The sequence below is a fragment of the Parasteatoda tepidariorum genome, chromosome 2, assembly GCF_982258835.1.
Source record: "Parasteatoda tepidariorum strain Cologne lab strain chromosome 2, Ptep-v5.0, whole genome shotgun sequence".
Taxonomy (NCBI): Eukaryota; Metazoa; Arthropoda; class Arachnida; order Araneae; family Theridiidae; genus Parasteatoda; species Parasteatoda tepidariorum.
The window spans coordinates 27,963,483-27,982,062 of record NC_141756.1 but is presented as its reverse complement, the minus strand read 5'-3'; the positions used below and the strand labels follow the sequence as shown (position 1 = coordinate 27,982,062).

At 30.2% G+C, this 18,580-nt stretch overlaps 1 protein-coding gene and 1 long non-coding RNA gene across 2 annotated transcripts in view; both read left to right on the top strand.

Annotated features, from left to right (window-relative positions):
* The first annotated feature begins 12,706 nt into the window (after positions 1-12,706).
* LOC122271110 (uncharacterized) lies at positions 12,707-15,667 on the top strand. Its single transcript, XR_015430751.1, has 2 exons — positions 12,707-12,994; positions 14,778-15,667. It is a non-coding gene; the product is annotated as an uncharacterized LOC122271110 (long non-coding RNA).
* A 2,383-nt stretch (positions 15,668-18,050) lies between these two features.
* The window catches only part of LOC107442511 (uncharacterized), a 38,529-nt gene continuing 37,999 nt past the window's right edge, over positions 18,051-18,580 (top strand). Inside the window, exon 1 of the mRNA XM_016056097.5 lies at positions 18,051-18,343. Within this exon, the coding sequence (XP_015911583.2) occupies positions 18,325-18,343 (19 nt within the window). The 5' untranslated portion in view covers positions 18,051-18,324. The remainder of the gene's footprint in view (positions 18,344-18,580) is intronic.

The following is an 18,580-nucleotide window of genomic DNA, read 5'->3' as shown; positions in this document are numbered from 1 at the left end:
TTTTGCACTTTTGATAATGGGGATAAAGAAAACAACTTAGCTTTTTAGAATAAAGCTTTTCTTTATGTTGGCAATTAGTAACTGTGCTTTTTGTTCGTTAATTTTAAACGTCCAGTATAGTCACTAAGTTTCTATTTCATTTAGCTTTTTTTTTTAATCTTCTGTAGGTTTTGGGGTTTTTGAACTTCACGCGACGAATCCAGTGTCAACTGTTTTGGCTACTAGTGTTATCCTTTTACCTTGATTGAAAACGTTTCTTGCTGGCACGTATTGACAGCCGGCGCACTTTGGCTACTAGGACATTCTGATTATTTAAAAAATTACATTTAGTTTCAAAACTGGAAATTGGGTTGCTTTTAAAAAAGAGTTAAAACTAAAACTTGAATATTTGTTATTTTTTAACATAAATTGGGTACTAATTTTCAATGTTAGATGGAAGCGGCAAACACTTTTTTTGAGTAACTCTTTCGCGCCGACTGTCTATGCCTGCCAGCATGAAACGTTTTCAATCAGGGTAAAAAGCTAAAACTGGTAGACAAACTATTTTTCAGCAGATTTTTTGCGGATGAAGTAATAATAGTTGATTTATACAACTCACCAATACTCAGTTCAAAATAAAAACTATGTAGTTACACTTTGAACCAAAATTGTTTTGGTATGTGATTAGACTAACATTAATTAGTGCGAAAACAAAATAAGTCTTATAAATTAGCTATACCCGCATTTAAGCCAACACTTTTTTTCCAGTTATGATTCTGTGTTAATAGGGAGATATCGCACTTTTACATTAACTTCGATACGTAAGATTGAAGCAACTGCGCATACTCGCTTTTATTTTAGATGCTACGTATCTTTACGTAATGTTGACGTGATTTACGCTACTTAGACAAAGCTACAAGCTCGTTGTTTATACACTGCTGGACAATTGCTAAGGACGGATAACACTATCATCCATAGCCAGGGCCGGCTTATGCATGTCGCGGCCCCTAGGCAATGCTCGTCTCGGCCCCCCCTTCCTACCGTCTTCTTACTTCCTAATATATTTTTTCGCTAACACAACACTTTATTCATAATTACGCTGTTTTTTACTACATAGGTACATTTACTTACTACATTGCTTACTACATTTTACTTTTGAAACACAAACTGTAAAACTCTCTTTTCATTCACAGTCGTAAAACTCGCAAACAAATTGCACGAAGTGAAAATTCAACGATTACATTAAAAATATTTCAAAAATGTTGTCTATGACACAATACAACGTATGTATTTAGCGGATCGGGGAAAGAACCAGTACTGCCAACCTTGTTTTTACATACTCTATGGTAGCTTGGCCATAGAATATACATACTTATGGTAGGTACCAGAACAGTAAGTGTGCATTCACAACGTAGTTTTTTGCGCGTTTTTCAAGCGTGTTGTGTTAAAAAAGCTGCTCTTGCTGTATAGTCATCTGATTAGTCGGCGTTAAAATTACCGCGATAAAATTGCTTGCGATTATATTACTGCGTTATATATGAACTAACTACCATAATATTAATATCCAATTTGAAATGCGTTCAGAAATGTACTAAAATAGCGTCGATGAAGCGTACAGAGCAAGACAATCGTCATTGAAATTTCGAATTAAATTTTTATTGTTTAAGAAACATTGTCAATTTTTTCCTCTGTAGCACAGGGCCCCTGAACGTGGCGGGGCCCCTAGGCAGTTGCTTACAGTGCCTAATGGATAAAACGGCCCTGTCCATAGCAACCACAAAATGTGGAAAATTAGAATAAGTGCGGGATATAGTAAGAAGAGGTATGCGTAAGCAAATTTTTTTTAACGTCTGTTCATCACGTGATAGCGCTACTAAGAGTTTTAAAGGTTTTGACGCGTGTGGAGAATTGTTGTTTCAAGTCAAAGTTTTACAGGAAAGATTTAGTTGACGAACTTGAAATTTTCGGCATGTCTCGCCGATATCACTTAGATGATTTTAAGCGTGGCCGAATTATTGGAAAGATCGAAGAAGGGCGAAAAATAACAGATGTTGCCAGGGAGTTCGACATCGCTCACAGTGTTGTTTCACGGCTGTGGAAATCATTTAAAACTACTGGAATATGAAGTAGGCGGCACGGGGAAGGTCGTGTTAGAAGTACGACGCCTGCAGAAGACAGATACATCGTCCTATCAGCAAAAATGAACAGGCGCACCACAGCTCAGTAGGTGGCAAATCAATTTCTTGCTGCCACAGGAAAGCAGATCTCCCGAAAAACTGTTGCCAGACGTTTGAGGGGAGGAGGACTATACGCCCGCAGACCTGTTGTGTGTGTCCCATTGACCAGACAGCACCGTACTGCCCGTTTGCAATGGTGTCGCGAGCATCACAATTGGACTGAACAGGACTGGGCATGCGTACTATTCTCAGATGAGAGTAGGTTCAGTCTGTCATCGGATTGTAGACGCCAACTGATCTGGCGCGAGAGTGGTGCTGGTTATCGTCCGGAAAATATCCAGGAAAGGGACCGATATTCGACATGCAGTGTCATGGTGTGGGCCGGCATCATGATCAATTGCCGCACGCGCATACATGTGGTTGCGAATGGGACTATGACGGGCCAACGATACATTTAAGTTATACTTCCTCATGTTCGTCCTTTCCGTGGTGCTGTCGGTGATAAATTTGTTTTTATGGACGACAACGCAACATGTCATCGAACACTCGCTGTTCAGGATTGTCTAGACAGCGAGGGTATTCAACGTCTCGTATGGCCATCAAGTTCTCCAGATCTAAACCCCATTGAAAATGTTTGGGATGCTTTGGGGAGGCAACTTGCTGGTCGAAACTATCCTCCGACAAACAAGAACACCCTCATCCGTGCACTGACAGAGGAATGGGATAAAGTGCCTCAACAGCTGCTGGATAATGTTGTGCAAAGTATGATACGACGTGTAGAATGCTGCATCACACTCCACGGTGGACATATCCCGTACTGACACCTTTCTTCAAGTTGCCTGCTGATATTTAGATGTATTGTTCCATTTTTCCGTACGCAACATCAAATGAACATTTTTTTCCCAGATGATTCATAGCTTTAGTTCTTTCCAGAACAATGCATATTCTTTTTCTAATATTTGAACAGCGTGGCAACTATATTTTATCCTACTAGGCCTCATGTCTCGCTTAATGTTATGCTACATTGCAATTTGTGATCCGTCCTTAGCAATTGTCCAGCAGTGTAGCTATAAAATGTTGCTTTCTGTTTAAGCCTGCCTTCGAACTAAAAACTAGGACATGCAACGCGAATTTTAAGGAATGCATTGATGAAATTTAGAAATGAATCGTGTGATCTTGCAACAATTGCTCCATTCAATAAATACGTAATTTTATTGGTTTTTGTTTAACATTATGGTTGTTATGGTTGGCACTAGTTCCATAAGAAACTAGCTATATTTTCACTATTTTAGAAGTATAAATTATAATGAAGTTCAAAAATATTAACCGCAGTTTTACGTAGAGCAAAGCATCTTGAATCGTATGTTACAGCTTTAAAGAGATAGTCTACGTCCATTGTAGATGTTTGTTTTGATTTTGTAGTCAAAGTTAAAATGATATTCCATTAACGTTTTTAACTTACGGATTTTTGCAAAATCTCTTGTTTTCTCTTACGTAAGCAGTGTTGCCAGGTGCTAATAACCGTTTCCCCCAGATGGCGTTGCAAAATCCCCTAAAAATTAAAAAAAAAAAAAAAACCCAAAATTTTTAACTTAATGTATAAGTATTAAAAAATAGTACACAAGTTAAATAATGTATAGAAAACGTTGCTTTAATACTTTTTAATACTTTAACATCAACAAATTAATATTTTTTACATTTCAATCGTTACATAATCTTTAATTTCTACTAAAATATTTAAGATATTTTTTTCAATACTTTTTGACCAATATTTTATTATCAACGATGTAGTCTTTTTAATATTTTAATTCTCACATTATGCTTAAATTTTTGATAAAATATCCAGCATATTTTCGTCAATTCTTTCTGATTTGTATATGTTTTCGCTGTTAAACATTTTTAACATTGAAGAAGTATGTTCAAAATCCTTTACCCTTAAACCTTAAAACTGATTTTCGTGTTCCCAATCTTTCTTGTACTTTTGTACATGCTTATTTTTTTCTTTATCCTTTGGCATTATTCTCAAACCATGAACATTAAAAATTAAATAATTTGAATTCAAATTCTCCAAACGTACAGGTTGATCGAGCTAAATAATTACCTACTACATTCAACAAAGGGGTTTAGTTCTAAAATTAAATCTTAATCTTTTTGTTTTGGTTTAACATATTGATTTTCATATTACCATCTCACACATTCAGTTATAGAATTTGATATTAGAACGTAACCAAAATGAAACTAGTAAAATTCGCAAATAACCCTAAAACAATTCCCCTAAAATATCCACTAAAGATAAAAGATCCCCCTAAATTTAGGGGAAAACTCCTAATCTGTCAACACTGTACGTAAGTCTGATATTTTTTTAAGGGCGCATTTCATCAGAACTGATGCATGCGCAATTACTTAAAATCTTACGTACGAAAGCTAATGTAAATTTGCAAAATCTCTCTAATGTATTTGTACTTCACACTTCCGAAGAGATCAATCGCTATCTCATTCTATCTTCACAACTATAAAGTTATTCAAGGATAGAACATATTATCATTTCTTCTCACAGCATTGATACATTCATTATTAAGTTTGAAAAGTTAATTTTAGAAAAGAAAAGAACGTAAATTAACTTCATAAATAGTCATGATCTCCATTTCATCAAACAAAAAACGCCCCATTTGTTCTGAATCACAAACAACTTGTGTCCGTATGATCAACTTAACAAGATAATTCACTTCCATAAAAGAAGGCGAACGCTCTCTGAAGACAATACGTAATAATCGCCATCACGTTTTGTGCCAAAGTTGGCGATGAACAGCCTTGAACTTGAACGTCAGCTCGCCACCTGGAAGCATTACTAACCTAAATTTTAGAGAAACACGGTTTCACCTCGAGAAATTTCTACTACTTTTCCCTCCCGTCGTGGAACCTCAATGCTGCCGGATCTTTATAAAAAAAATTAAATAAATAAAAGTGTGTAATGAAAAAATTACTTTTGTCATGAGAAACTTTTTTTCCCGTTACCGCCAACATTGGCATGTCCGAGTAGTCATCATCAGGATAAAAAGGACATTCTTCGTTGACTTTGTGGGTGTTAGGTCAGACGGAAATTATGATGAGGAAAAATTAACATTTGTATAAAGAATCTCATTTTCATTACAAATCACTGCGTGAGGTATAAATAAACTGTTTCGGATGTTTTAACAAATGCTTCGATCTTGTTGTAGTTAATGTAATGAAACAATCTCTTACTTATGAACTCCTACTTTTTTCAAATTAAAATAAAGTGTCATAAAACAAATAAACATACGACGACAAAAAAAAAAGAAAATGCAATTAAAACTTTTAAAAGAGCTGCTGTATTACCTAATATTCCCTATCATCTTGATATTATTGAGATAGTACTTTTATTGATTTTGTAAACTACGGTATTTATTCATTTTCTGTTTCCGTTTAAAAAAAAAACACAATTTAAATTTAAATAAATTATAAACTAAATATTTTTTACAGTAATGTTCAAAATTTTTAAGGCATTCTTAATAACTTGCTTGAGAAAATTAAAATACTTTTTTAGAATGCTATTTTGTTACATCCCCCAAATTTAGTTGAAATTATTCCAGTCAGTTAAAATATCAATATTGAAACGGTAAGTGACACGACAGTGACTGACACTGATATTTCCGTTTATACCGCGTAAGTCACTGATCACTGACTGAGTAGAATACAATCTAAAACTAAAAAATTGCATCGTTTCTAGTAATTACTGAAAATTTATTTAACATTTACTTAATTTTCATTTATTACAAGTCAAATATTTATTTATTTCAATCTGTTATTAGTGCGCTTTGCGTTGCTATACCACAATGCACTTCTAAAGAGCGCCCTACCCGTTAATAAGTTCTAATATAGAAATCTTGAAAAAAAAAATCTTCTTCGAACCTTATTTAAACTTCTCAAAATAAGATTTAACTACTACTAAGCCATTGTCACAACAACCTAACGTTTCTGTTGCTGAAATGTCTTTTAAAAAATGCTAGTTAACACTGAATTATCATCTGAAATTATGCAGTTTTGTCACAATAAAAATTTGTTTAAATGAATAATTATAATGGTTGGTTCCAATTGTTTTCATTGTAACCAAACCTCTAAACTGGATATTTTTCATAACCTAATTTGATGTTCCGATTCTAATTTATTTGCGGTCATGAAATTTTGGCCAAAAATGTACTATTATTGTGCTGTTTTTTTGTTTTGTTTTTTCACATTTAATTACGCATTTTTTCAAGTAAATAATTTTCACATATCAGTTCTCTGTCTTAATCGTTTAAGTTTTTCACCTAATATATTCAATGGTGCAGATGATATTTTAAGTAATGAAATTAGACACAAAAATGTACTCTCTCCGAAAAAAATATACTTTTTTTTTCGATGAATTCGGACCATCAAAATATGAGAGGGATTAGTCTCTATTTAGAAAATACGGTCAATGTAGATGGTCAGATGAGCGATCGAAGTTTTGTATTATGTTTCTTGTTCTTTAATGTAAATTAAACTTTTTGCGTATTTTGCACTATGTTTTGGGAAGTTTTCATACGAATTACGAAAAATTATTTTCTCGTAATTATAAAAGTCGCTTATCCAAAGACAATTCCTTGTAAAATATGAATTTGTAAAAAGCATTTATTATTTTTTGTTAAATTGAAGTTATACAAATTTTCGCACAATTTTAAAATATGTAATTTTAAACGACAAAATAGAGATGTCTAAGATGACGTCATTTCCGTCAGTTAGAGATGCAATCAATAGTAATACGTTTCTATTGGGATAATTATACGAGTCGTGCAATTGGAATAGTACAAACGGAAATTGATTGAATGATAGTGGAATACTGATCTAGTTCAGCCTCTGTCTTGGACTTCGCCAAGTTCAAATACGAAATTTAAAATTGAACACTGAACTAAATTTAATTACCAAGTTCAAGTACGAAATGCGAATTCAGTGTCCCCAGATGCGTTGGCAGTCAAAAATTAAATATCGTTAAAAATAAAAAAAAATGCTAATATACAATGAATCGAAGTTTCTGCTAGAAATTTTTTAACTTATTTGTTGAGTCTGAAATAAAATTTTTAAAGAAAAATTAGAATATTCCGAAATAGAATATTACTAAATATTGGTGGTGACTTAAAGTAAGTCGAACATACATAGGTCATTAGGTTAGATGCATTAAAAGCTTCTTAGTGGCTTAGGGCAATTAAATATTCTAGTTATTGAGACAAATAGTGTATTCTTTCAAATTATGACAATGAAAATCTTAATAAACTCATAAAAAATGATCTAAAAAGTTTTTTCGGTCAATTAATTTTTGACTTTAGTGTCTTCAAAAGAGAATTACTAATATTTTTTATAGCAATCAATAAATCATTATATGATAATGTAAAACAAATGAAATATAAATAAATTATAAACAAAGAAATAATATCCCTTTGTGTTTTTATAATGCTGATTGAAACATGAGAACCATGTGAAAATTTCGTTTGTTACATAGGAGACAATTAAGAGTCCAAAGCGGTTAAGTTAGTGACTTTAACTTTATATTTAACAATATTAATGACATATCTATGGAATATTTTCTAAAAGGTAGAAGGGAAAAAAAGTACTTCGTTAGTGATTATCGAATTTCACATCCGTTCCAATTGAGGTCATTCAGTAAAAATTTTATGCTACTAAACATTTATTTGAATTAAATTAGATATTTAAAAAAAAATTATGACTACATAAGAGTTAATTATGATTACACTCGCAGGCCAATTCCAAAATTTACCTAAAAATAAACTTGATTTAGCATATTGTATATATTTGAAAGGCTTTATCATTTTTGTTAAAATTTTTCAACTTATCAAAAGATTAACTCTTTGAAAGTTAAATAATTTTAACGATTTGCTTAAAAATATAATTTCCTTTACAACGACAAATGTATAAAGCATTAAAAAGTTCCTTACAGTCAACTTCAAATTCAACTTGGAATCTTAAATATTTTTTTAAAAATATCAAAGCATAATATATGTATTTAATTTATAAAAATATCAAATCATTTAAATATGTATCTAATTACAATGAAATCGTGTTCAATGATCCGAATTTAAATTGGTATTAAATTCAAATTATAGTTAATGAGGAGCTTTTCCCTCCGGATTTTTTTGTCCGGTGCTTTTTTTAAACTTTCTTCTCCTTACTTTTTTGGCCGGTGCTTTTTTTGAACTTTTGTCCTCATACTTTTTTGGCCGGTGCTTTTTTTTTTAACTTTTCCCCCCATACTTTTTTGGCCGGTGCTTTTTCTGAACTTTTTTTCCCCACACTTTTTCAGCCGGTGCTCTTCATTCCTCACGATTCATTGTAAAATGTAGTTATATAGAAAAATATCCATACTTCCCCACAGTTTGATACATCGCCAAGTTCTAACGGCTGGATATAATGACTTGTTACATTAGATTTTAAAATTTGAATGCCAACATTATTATTATTTTGATACAATCAATACAAATGAATATTCGTGACTACCTGTCATCTAGTTTCGAATCGTTTGACAAAAGATGTCAACTAGTCTTCCGCTTTCGCTTGTCACAATTAAATTAAATCTTCAACCCTTTGTACATCATACAATTTAAATTGTTCCGTTCTGTTGAGTTTAGCTGGAAGCCTTCTTGGAGCAATTTACTTTTCCTTATCATGAAATGTTTTCCTTTATTCCACATATTTGTCACTTTTTGGATTGTAATTGGCAACGGAAACCCCATCAAGGAAATAATTCGATAAAATTGAGGTTAATCACTAATTTGTATTAAAAAATAATCTACATGAAATAATTTCATACTAACTGATTTTATTAGGATAAATTATGTATTTTATTTAGTATTCTACTTTCAACGATAACAATTCCAACAGTAGTCCAATTTTTTTAAGTGTCGCAATTGCCAAATCTAACGTATAGCTTTTTATAATATTCGCCAACTTTTAAGATTTTCGCGTCTGATATTGTTTGGAGAAAGCCAATTTTATGCTTTAATATATTACTCTTAAAAAAATATACTTTCAGAACCGATAGTAAAATGAAAAATCAATTGTAGACAAACTTGCTTTTTATATTTTGCCAGAGTTTACTGACGCCAAGGTATGATAATCGGTCATTTATATAAATGCTTTGCAGTGGCAGTTAATTTCATTCTTATTAAAACTAATAAATAGAAGAATTAAATTGAAAAGCAAAGGTTTAACAAATACGTTAAAATAAAATGGTTTGGAAGAATTGGCAGCTAGGTTACCAGAAAAGGCCAACTGCTCCGTATTCTAAGACTATTTTAAAAAATGACAGATAACTATAAACTAAAATGTGCGGAATTCGGTTACATTTGCCAAATTTTAAAAGGCTCAACACGACAATTTTGTAACAAAGCAGCATTACACATAAGCCTTTGAATTATTTAGAAGTAGAAGTGAGTAATATGCATATAAATGGTAATTATTAAACTGAAAATCATACATTAAAACGCTAAAAGTAGATAATATTCATACGCTGCTCGAAGCAACTTGGCATCTCTGAGTTTGAAAAATCTGATTTAAAAGTATTTTTATCACCACTACATAAAGAATTCAAAAAATGTCTATAAGAACCCTGAAAATTATGCCTTATATATGTAAAAGCCTGTCAAAATTAAAAAAAATGCTTATATAATATATATCTTTAATATATATTTTTACATATCTTTAATACTTTTACTCTGCTTTTTATCTATGACACAGAAAAATCTTAACAAAAATCGTACAAGCTGGCAGTCATGTTTTCGTAACATTAAAGTAGTAGTTAATCTATAACAAACAGAAAAATAGTGAGAATAAAGCGTAAAAATGTAAAAAGTAAAAATCTATTAAAAAGAGATTAACATTTAAGAAAATGTTATCGTATCGAATAAAGGATTTTGACCGATACTCGTATCAAAGAGGAAGTAGAGAAGAAGCGATGCCCGGTGGCTGAGCGGTAGCGCTTCGCGCTGTCGTGCCACAGGTCCCTGGTTCAATCCTCGGGCCGGGCAAGGTTGACTCAGCCTTTCATCCCTTCAGTGGGTCGATAAATTAGTACCAAGCATGCTTGGGAACTAAACACTGGGGGTTCCGCGATCGGCTGACCACCTGACCGGAACATCTGTTCCTGCACCCCAGAGCCCAAGGTCAAGAAAACTGAGATGGGCACAGTAGGCCTTGGCCCATTACGGGCTGTCGCACCGCTGAGTTTAGTTTTTAGAGAAGAAGCAAGATCTTTACAAAATATTGAAAATACCAAGAAACAATCCGCAACCTAACCGCATAATTTTAAAATATTTCCGAATCCTCGTTGCCGAAATTTTATAATATTTCCGCATAATTTATAGCTTCATACTCCTGTGGTTTTTCTTCCGTTCACATAATTATTTTTTACTTTAAGTATGAGTTACCCTACATATGTGGAGTATGAAGCAGAAATATTATAAAATTTAGGCAACGCGGATTCGGAAATATTTAAAAATTATGTGGTTAGGTTGCGGATGAACTCGAAAGCAACTAAAACAGAAAAGAACTTAATTTGGATTAAAAAAAAAGCGCACTTTTTATTTGCTTTCATGTTTTAATTACAATTTGTGAAATACTAAAGTAAGTTAACTAAGTAACCTAGGATAGTAAAGGAAAAGTTGCTAAAAGAATTCTTAGAAATGAAAAAGGTACATTTACATGAGAACAAAAAATAGCATTGAGACCAGTTTATTTGCTAAATTAAGACGTTTTGTTGAAAAATTAAAATTATGCTGATATTCGGCGATTGTGTGAACAGTAGCAAATTATGTAGTGTTTCATATATTTTTACGATTTGTAAAACGCTAATTACAAACTATAAAAAAATATGAACTTGGATTATTTGTAATTAAAAAAATATATTAGAAAAACAGTTTTGTAATCAAACAGGACAAACCTCTAGCATTTTCCTGATTTAATTTCCTTACGTTTTGCGTCAGTGCAAGAAAAATTGAAAGTAAAATCTAATATTTATTGGTCTTAAGTGCTAAAAAATTGAGAGTAATGTTTCGTATTGCGTATTTTTGTTTTCAAAATATAAAAAATGCATTCCTTGCCAATTCTAAGATGTTTACATTATTTAATTCTTTTCAACAACTACTCTCAAACTATAAATCTAAATGACAAAAATATTTTTAGCTTACTTATAACGCATTGCAGAGATAAGCGAACAATTTTATCATAGTTATTATAAGACTTCTACAAAACGCTTTCTACCTGGCTAAATAATTTTGAAAACACTTTTTCACGAAACATTTTTTGCTGATTATATGAGCTGTATTATTTTGTGATAACAAAATCAACAATTATTTTGATATAAAATTTAATAAAAATAATTTGTATCGGAAAACTCTGTCTGTACTTATACTTTTTTTTACTTCCTTGCCATTTAACGAACCACATTTTTTAGCTTATAGCTACCAATGTTAGATGCCGTAGCCTTGTAATTTTGAACCGAATACAGAAGACAAGGGGAATCCTGGATTAAGTATTGAGAGTAATTTGCTTTCGCAGAGAACTTTTTGATGGAATAAAACAGCATTTGCGTTACTTGGAGAGGAAAACCACGAAAGCCTCTCATGGTTAGCCTGGTGGCAAGAGGACTCTAACTTATGATCCGTCTAGCAGTGAGGGTGGTTTACTTAAGCACTGTGGTCAGTGCGAGCCGGGTGCGGAATTCGTATCGACCAGCCATCGCTGGGATAGTATTTAGTAACAGAATTTAAAAGTCACTGAATTAAAAAGTTCCCACATTATGATTAAAATCATTTTAGATTTATTTTAAATAATAAATTTGATCTGATCTGATAAATCTGATACATTTTATATTTGTTAATAAAGATAAATTTAATGCTTTATTATTGATTTAAAAAATTAAAATTTTAGTTTTATCAGTTGAAAGAGTTTTATATAATACTTCAATTTTACATAAACCTATTTTGTGAGGTAAGAAAATTTACCTTTAATTTAAAATGAAACCCTTTAGTGTAGTAGTGAGTTTGTTGCTCACTGTTTTTATTCAAATTAAACTTAATTCCATTTTACTTAAGAAAAATATTGCTGATTGTAATTAAAATTAACAAAATTAATAAAATTTGATCATTGTGATTAAATTCATTTTAGATTTATTTTAAATAAGAAATTTAATTTGATCTGATTAATTTTAGGTTTATTAATAAAGATTAATTTAATGTTTTATTATTGATTTAAAAGCGAAAATCCCGAGTTTTATTAGTTGAAAACGTTTCGTACGTATAATACTTCAATTTTACATAAATCTGCTTTGAGAGATCAGAAAAATTTACCTTCACTTTAAAAGTGAATATTGAATCGTTTACCTTATAAAAAGATATGCTTACAAAGAAATGATAAATATTTAAAATATCAATATGTTTTTTAAAATTAATTTAGAATTTTCAATTTCGGAAAACGTTGACACCTTTAAAAAATGCTACTACACTGTAAAAAATCTCGGTTAATGTTTATCCAATACTTGGTGCAAAGTTTGCTAATTGCACCATAAATAGGATAAATCAAAAATTATTTTATCTAGGTTGCACCATAAATTGGAAAATATGATCAAGAAATGCGTTTATGGCGCAATCGATTGCACCAAACTTTCGTACTATGACAGGCACGTGACCGATGACTTATTACGTAGTTGTTGACAAGATGGACGACTTTGTTGCTGAATCTTGATATCATCTCATGCAAGTTGTCTTTGAAATTGTCCATTTCTTTTGAAGGTAAGTAAACTTTTCTTAATTATTTGCATTAATTACAGTTCATTTCTTTAATATCAACTTTAAAAATTTTGTTGTCTGTTCCGAAAGTTCCTTCAAATTTCTTATAGGAAACTGTTTCGTTGTATGAATAATTAAATATTTTAAAATCTATATTAGCTCTTTTTCAGTAAATAAGGAGATATAACGATTTTATGTGCACAGAAAGCGCATTTACAGTTTATTTGGCTAAAGGAGCATAGCTTTCCGCCAAATTCACTGCCGGTGAAAATTTTCTAGGTTCGTGTTTTTATTTCATTCTACCGATCAAAAAAATTCGTATGTGCTTTCTGTTAGGATTAAAACTTTTTATCAATATCTCTGCTTTTGTTTTGATTTTCATGTTCTATTTTGCTCTTTTTCGTTTGTAATGTCACATAATTACACGAATTTTGGTCTATACATTCTAAAGTGCTTCTGTTGTAAAATTTTCAATGCGAATTATTCACCTCAAATTAATACTAACCGTTGTCATGGAAACTAGATTTCTCTTTACGTTCTCTGAGCGCACGAGGTAGGAGAAAAACTTAGTGGGTAATATTGGCGCTAAAGGAAACAAAGCGATATTTTTTTTTAATTCGCCAATAATACCTTACTGAAATTTAGAACAAAACACCGACAAGAATAAGATTTGTTTTAGAACATTTAGAAATTACCTGATTTCTTATTAGAATTTTTTCTTAAAATATATTTTATCAATATCTCTGATAAAATATTATTATTAATATTTTTTATAAAAAATTTCAATGAAACAAAGTATTGTATTTAAAAAGATAATAAATATATCTTTTTTATTAAATACATATGAAGAAATACTTTGATACTCATAGATACTCTGCTTTAGATACTTATTTTTCGATGTTTTTTTAATTTTTACTTATTTATTTTATTTTTTGTAGCTTTAAATATATTAATTTAGCCCACATTTGTGTTTTGCGGGTGAGGGGAAGGATAATATAACCATGAAATTGAACGTTTTCATTGATCCTCAAAAATGTCATACGTATTCTTTATAATATTTACAGTTGTTTTTGTTTTTTTAAATAATTTTTTTTTTGAAAAGTTTCATTTTAATTACAAAAGTTAAATTTTTTTATTCTGAAATATATGTGCTTCTATGAAACAAAAGACCTTTAGTTAAAAAGGCAACCCTCACAAACAGTATACATGTGGAGTTTTAATACTATCCACATGACTACTGCTTGTGTGTTAATCGTCAGCCAGATTCCACCATCTTAGACTCAACACGAACTCTTTTATCTATACAAGTGATGATCAATTTGTTCATTTATTATTTTAACTGTTTACAGTTCCTTCAGTAAATTTTTTACTGTGCCGCTCTGCATAAAATTCAAAGCACAATTTCTCAAGTGGAGAAATTCTATTTTGGTGTTTTAGCGCATTTTAACAAAAATAATAATAATAATATTTTAAAATATCAATATCTTTCATTCCTTTCCGGAATCTTTGTGGGTAAAAGGAGGCTTAAGATAAAAATCCCCCCCCCCCTGTATAAATAGTTGGTCTCGAAATTTTTGTTTTTCAAGGTAGTGAAATGTTTTAAAATTTTTTTACACGAGAACTACAATTTCTCAATTTTCTTTATATTGTATTTTAAAAATAGTAATTAAAATATGACTTTCTTTGATTTATCTTTCTATGTTTTAAAAAAGTAAGGATTCAAATTTTGTTTCTTCTGTACATTTTATTAGCATAAATTACATTATTTTTAATCTTCTTTCATTAGCCTAAGATACCAACAACTTCAATGATTTTAATTGAGAAAGAGACACAGGAAAAAATATTGTTATACCCAGTGCCGAACCAATTGATTCTGCCAAAATCACCAGAATTCCAGAAGGTTATAAACAGTTTTTTCACACTTGAAAAGTGCTAGTTTCAAGAACAGCTTACAAACAAGGAATGTGTATAGTTTCAAGTTTTGAGAATGAAGAACCTGTGCTTGGAAAAACAATTATTCTTTTGTAAATAGGCACCAAAATTTTATTTGTGTGTAATCTTTTTAAAACTTGTTGTGTTTTTTACAATCAACTAAAAAATTTGATATAGTTAAAGTAATAACACCAGAAAATCTATAATCATGAATATGTAATAAAAATATTGTTTTTTCTCAAATACTCACCATCAAATTTATAAAAATTTATAAAAAAATTTATAAAAAAAAATTACAGTATTTTTTTTCAAACTGTGGGAAATTTTACTCTTTTTATCAAGTAGTAAACTATGCTTGTAAAAAAGTAATTTAGCTATATTGTAGATTTTAATTCAGATGAGGCAGAATATGCCAAGAAATTTAGTATCTTATTAAAATATAGAAAATTATTTTCAGATGATCCCAAATTTCAAAACTCTAAACATTGAGGCATAACATAATTTTTATTTTAAATTACTGTAAATTTAAAATAAGTTTGAATTGAATGCACTCTCTTAGTAACAAAAACATACTATCGATCATATTTCTGAGTGAATATTTTGTATTTTTTTTAATGAATGCTGTGATATGTATAAAAAGTATAATATATTTAAGTTTTAAGATTTTGCTTAAAAATTATTACATTCTGTCTATGTATACAAATATCAAAGTGATTGTAAATGAATAAATTATGTTTAAATATTGATCTGTATATTTTTTGCTAATATTTCCAAGTTATTTCATTATTTTTACATTTCTTAATTTACTTCAAATTTAATATTTCCATACTCCAATGTAATTAATATTGGAATGTTTCCTTAATTAGAGATTGGGGGTTGACCAATACAATATTCGTCTACTTTTTTATATAAATTTTTACTTGTGAAAGTAATATTTTCATTTTTAAATAATAAAATAATTTCAAAATACAAAGTAATAAGAATTTGATTCAGCCTAAAATTCTTTTTATTTACATGCGGTATTAACTCTATAGCATCGGTTCGTACTTTAAATGAAATGTAAAAAATGATTAAATTTTACATATATCAATTTGAAGAAAGAAAAAGTTTTCATATGAACGAAAATATTTTTAAAACGACAAAAAGCACATAAAGTTAGCATCATTAATAAATATTTATAAATATTTATAAATAATTATATATATATATATATATATATATATATATATATATATATATATATATATATATATATATATATATATATATATATATATATATATATATATATATATTAATATTACATAACACATCTAAAATAAAAATAGTTTTATTAATTTTTATAGATTTAAATAATTTAATTATAATTTGATTTAAATTATATCCTCTTTTTTCAATAAATATTAATTAATGATGCTAACTTTATCTGCTTTTCGCCGCTTTAAAAATATTTAATAATGGTGCAACCTTCCTCGCTTTTTAGTTCCCTTCAAAACACTTATTTTTGGTGCAACCTTTCGCCGCTTTTAGGCTCTTTCAAAATTCCGATTTTTGGTGCAACCTTCTCTCGTTGTTTGGAACTAGTGAAAGCACCAATATATAGTAAAACTGAGCACGACTTTATGTAGCCAGCAAATGAATACCAATATTTGGTGCCGCATAGCTTGAAATTTTTTACAGTGTACTGGCCATCCAAAATTTCCTAATTTTGCCCTAAAAGGCTTACCAATCGCTAACCTATTCCAAAGTACTGTGGTAAAAAGGCTATATTCTGTACTGATGTAAAAAATATCGTTCTGAAAAAGTGGTTAGACATGATATTTACTAATTTTATATTTTCTAAATTTGGATAAGTATTGCGGCATCTTAATTTTTTTTAATTATATAATTAGATTATAATAAAAAATTATCTTGTAAATGAATTATACGTCTTGTTTGTTTCTCGAAGATAATTTTAAAATGGAAATAATTAAGTTATCAGTGCTTATTTAAAAAATTTTCATTATTATCGTTAGTAATATTCCTTTTTACCTTCAAATGCAGCGCTTCCAACTCATGGGCACTGCAACGAAGTACGGAGCAGTACCGGCTTTACGCATGGGCATACCCGGGCAGTGCCCGAGGGCCCAGGCACTCAAGGAGCCCACCCCGGGGTTCCTTTTGATAAATTATATTTAGAAAAACTAAAAATAAACAAATTGTCTTATATTTTTTTAAAAATAAATATATTCCATTGTATAAAGTGTGCATTTTGTTATTCTTTCAACACATAGTGATCGGTTATCATGCAAACAACAATAATTTGAATAGCTTATCACCGGGAAAACTTAAAAAGTCAACCGAAATCTATTTTTCTACGTTTTCCAATGAAGTTTTTGTGTGGATTCAATCTTTTGGGGAAATCAAAATGTATTTAAATTTGTTTAAATTATTGCATGTGTTAAAAATGCTTTATTTTATGCATGTGAAGTTTCTTTAGTTCGATTTTAAACAGTATACAATGTTATAAGTGGCCAAAAAATTTCTGTGCTGTGTGAGTATCGAGCGAAATTATTAAAAAATAAAGTACTAATAAAAATTAAATTAAATCATAATTATGAACACGCAGGCATTATCGTTGAAATAATTTATTTATTTTTCTTTTTTTGCCACAACACATGTGACACGATTTCATTTTGTCATTCAGTAAACATTATTAAAGCTTCAACTAGCCAAATAAATATTAACATCAAATTTTTAACACGATAACACACTTCAAATATGATTTTATTCTATTAAAAACATTGACGCAAGGATAACGTTTGAATAAAGTCATGACACATAAAAGTTATCCCCGTCATTCATTCTTTGTTTAAAGTTATTTACCCCGTGTTTAGAACATCACACATGTGTCTACTAGATAACCCCGCGGGTGAGAAACTTCAAAAGAAAACTGTTACACATTTCAAACATTTTCAAAGATTTTTTTCCCCATTGCCTTCTCCCGCAGACGATTCTTAAACTACTTTTCAGATAGGAATAACACACATTTTAAAAAAACAGGCGACCTCGACCTCGAAATATCAAGAGAAGCAAACTATTCGCCAATGGCTATTCCAACTCAACTCCTGACTCTTCAACATCATTTGCAATCCAACCTGTTGAGAAAGACGGACGGTTGAAAAAAGTAGGATCGCGCGAGTTTCCTTCCGCACTCATGTGTTGAAGCCGGTTTTCAAAAATATTTAGTTAGGAATTAAGAACTGTGTTGATTTTTCGGAAGTAAGCTTAGATTTTGGAACGTTATGTGATTTGTGAGTGTATGAAGATGTGACACCCCGAATTTTTGGATTTTTGTTTATTTTTAGAAGAGGATGATTGTAGGAAATAGATAAAATTTTTGGTTAATTATCGGCAAGCCGATGAGGAGAGAAGACTATGGTAAGCGATGTTTTTTTTCCTTTTCTTCTTTTTGTTTAAATTAAAACTAGCGACAAAATTTTTCAGTATGATAATTTACATATCTTTGCTACATTTTTTATTTATAATTTAAAGCCATTTTTTATTTATAATTTCTCTTTAAATTTAGGCAACAAATTATGAACTTCAATACTAATTCAGATATGTCGATACAGAATTTCATTATTGGTTATTTTTTTACTCCAAAAAATTAATTAT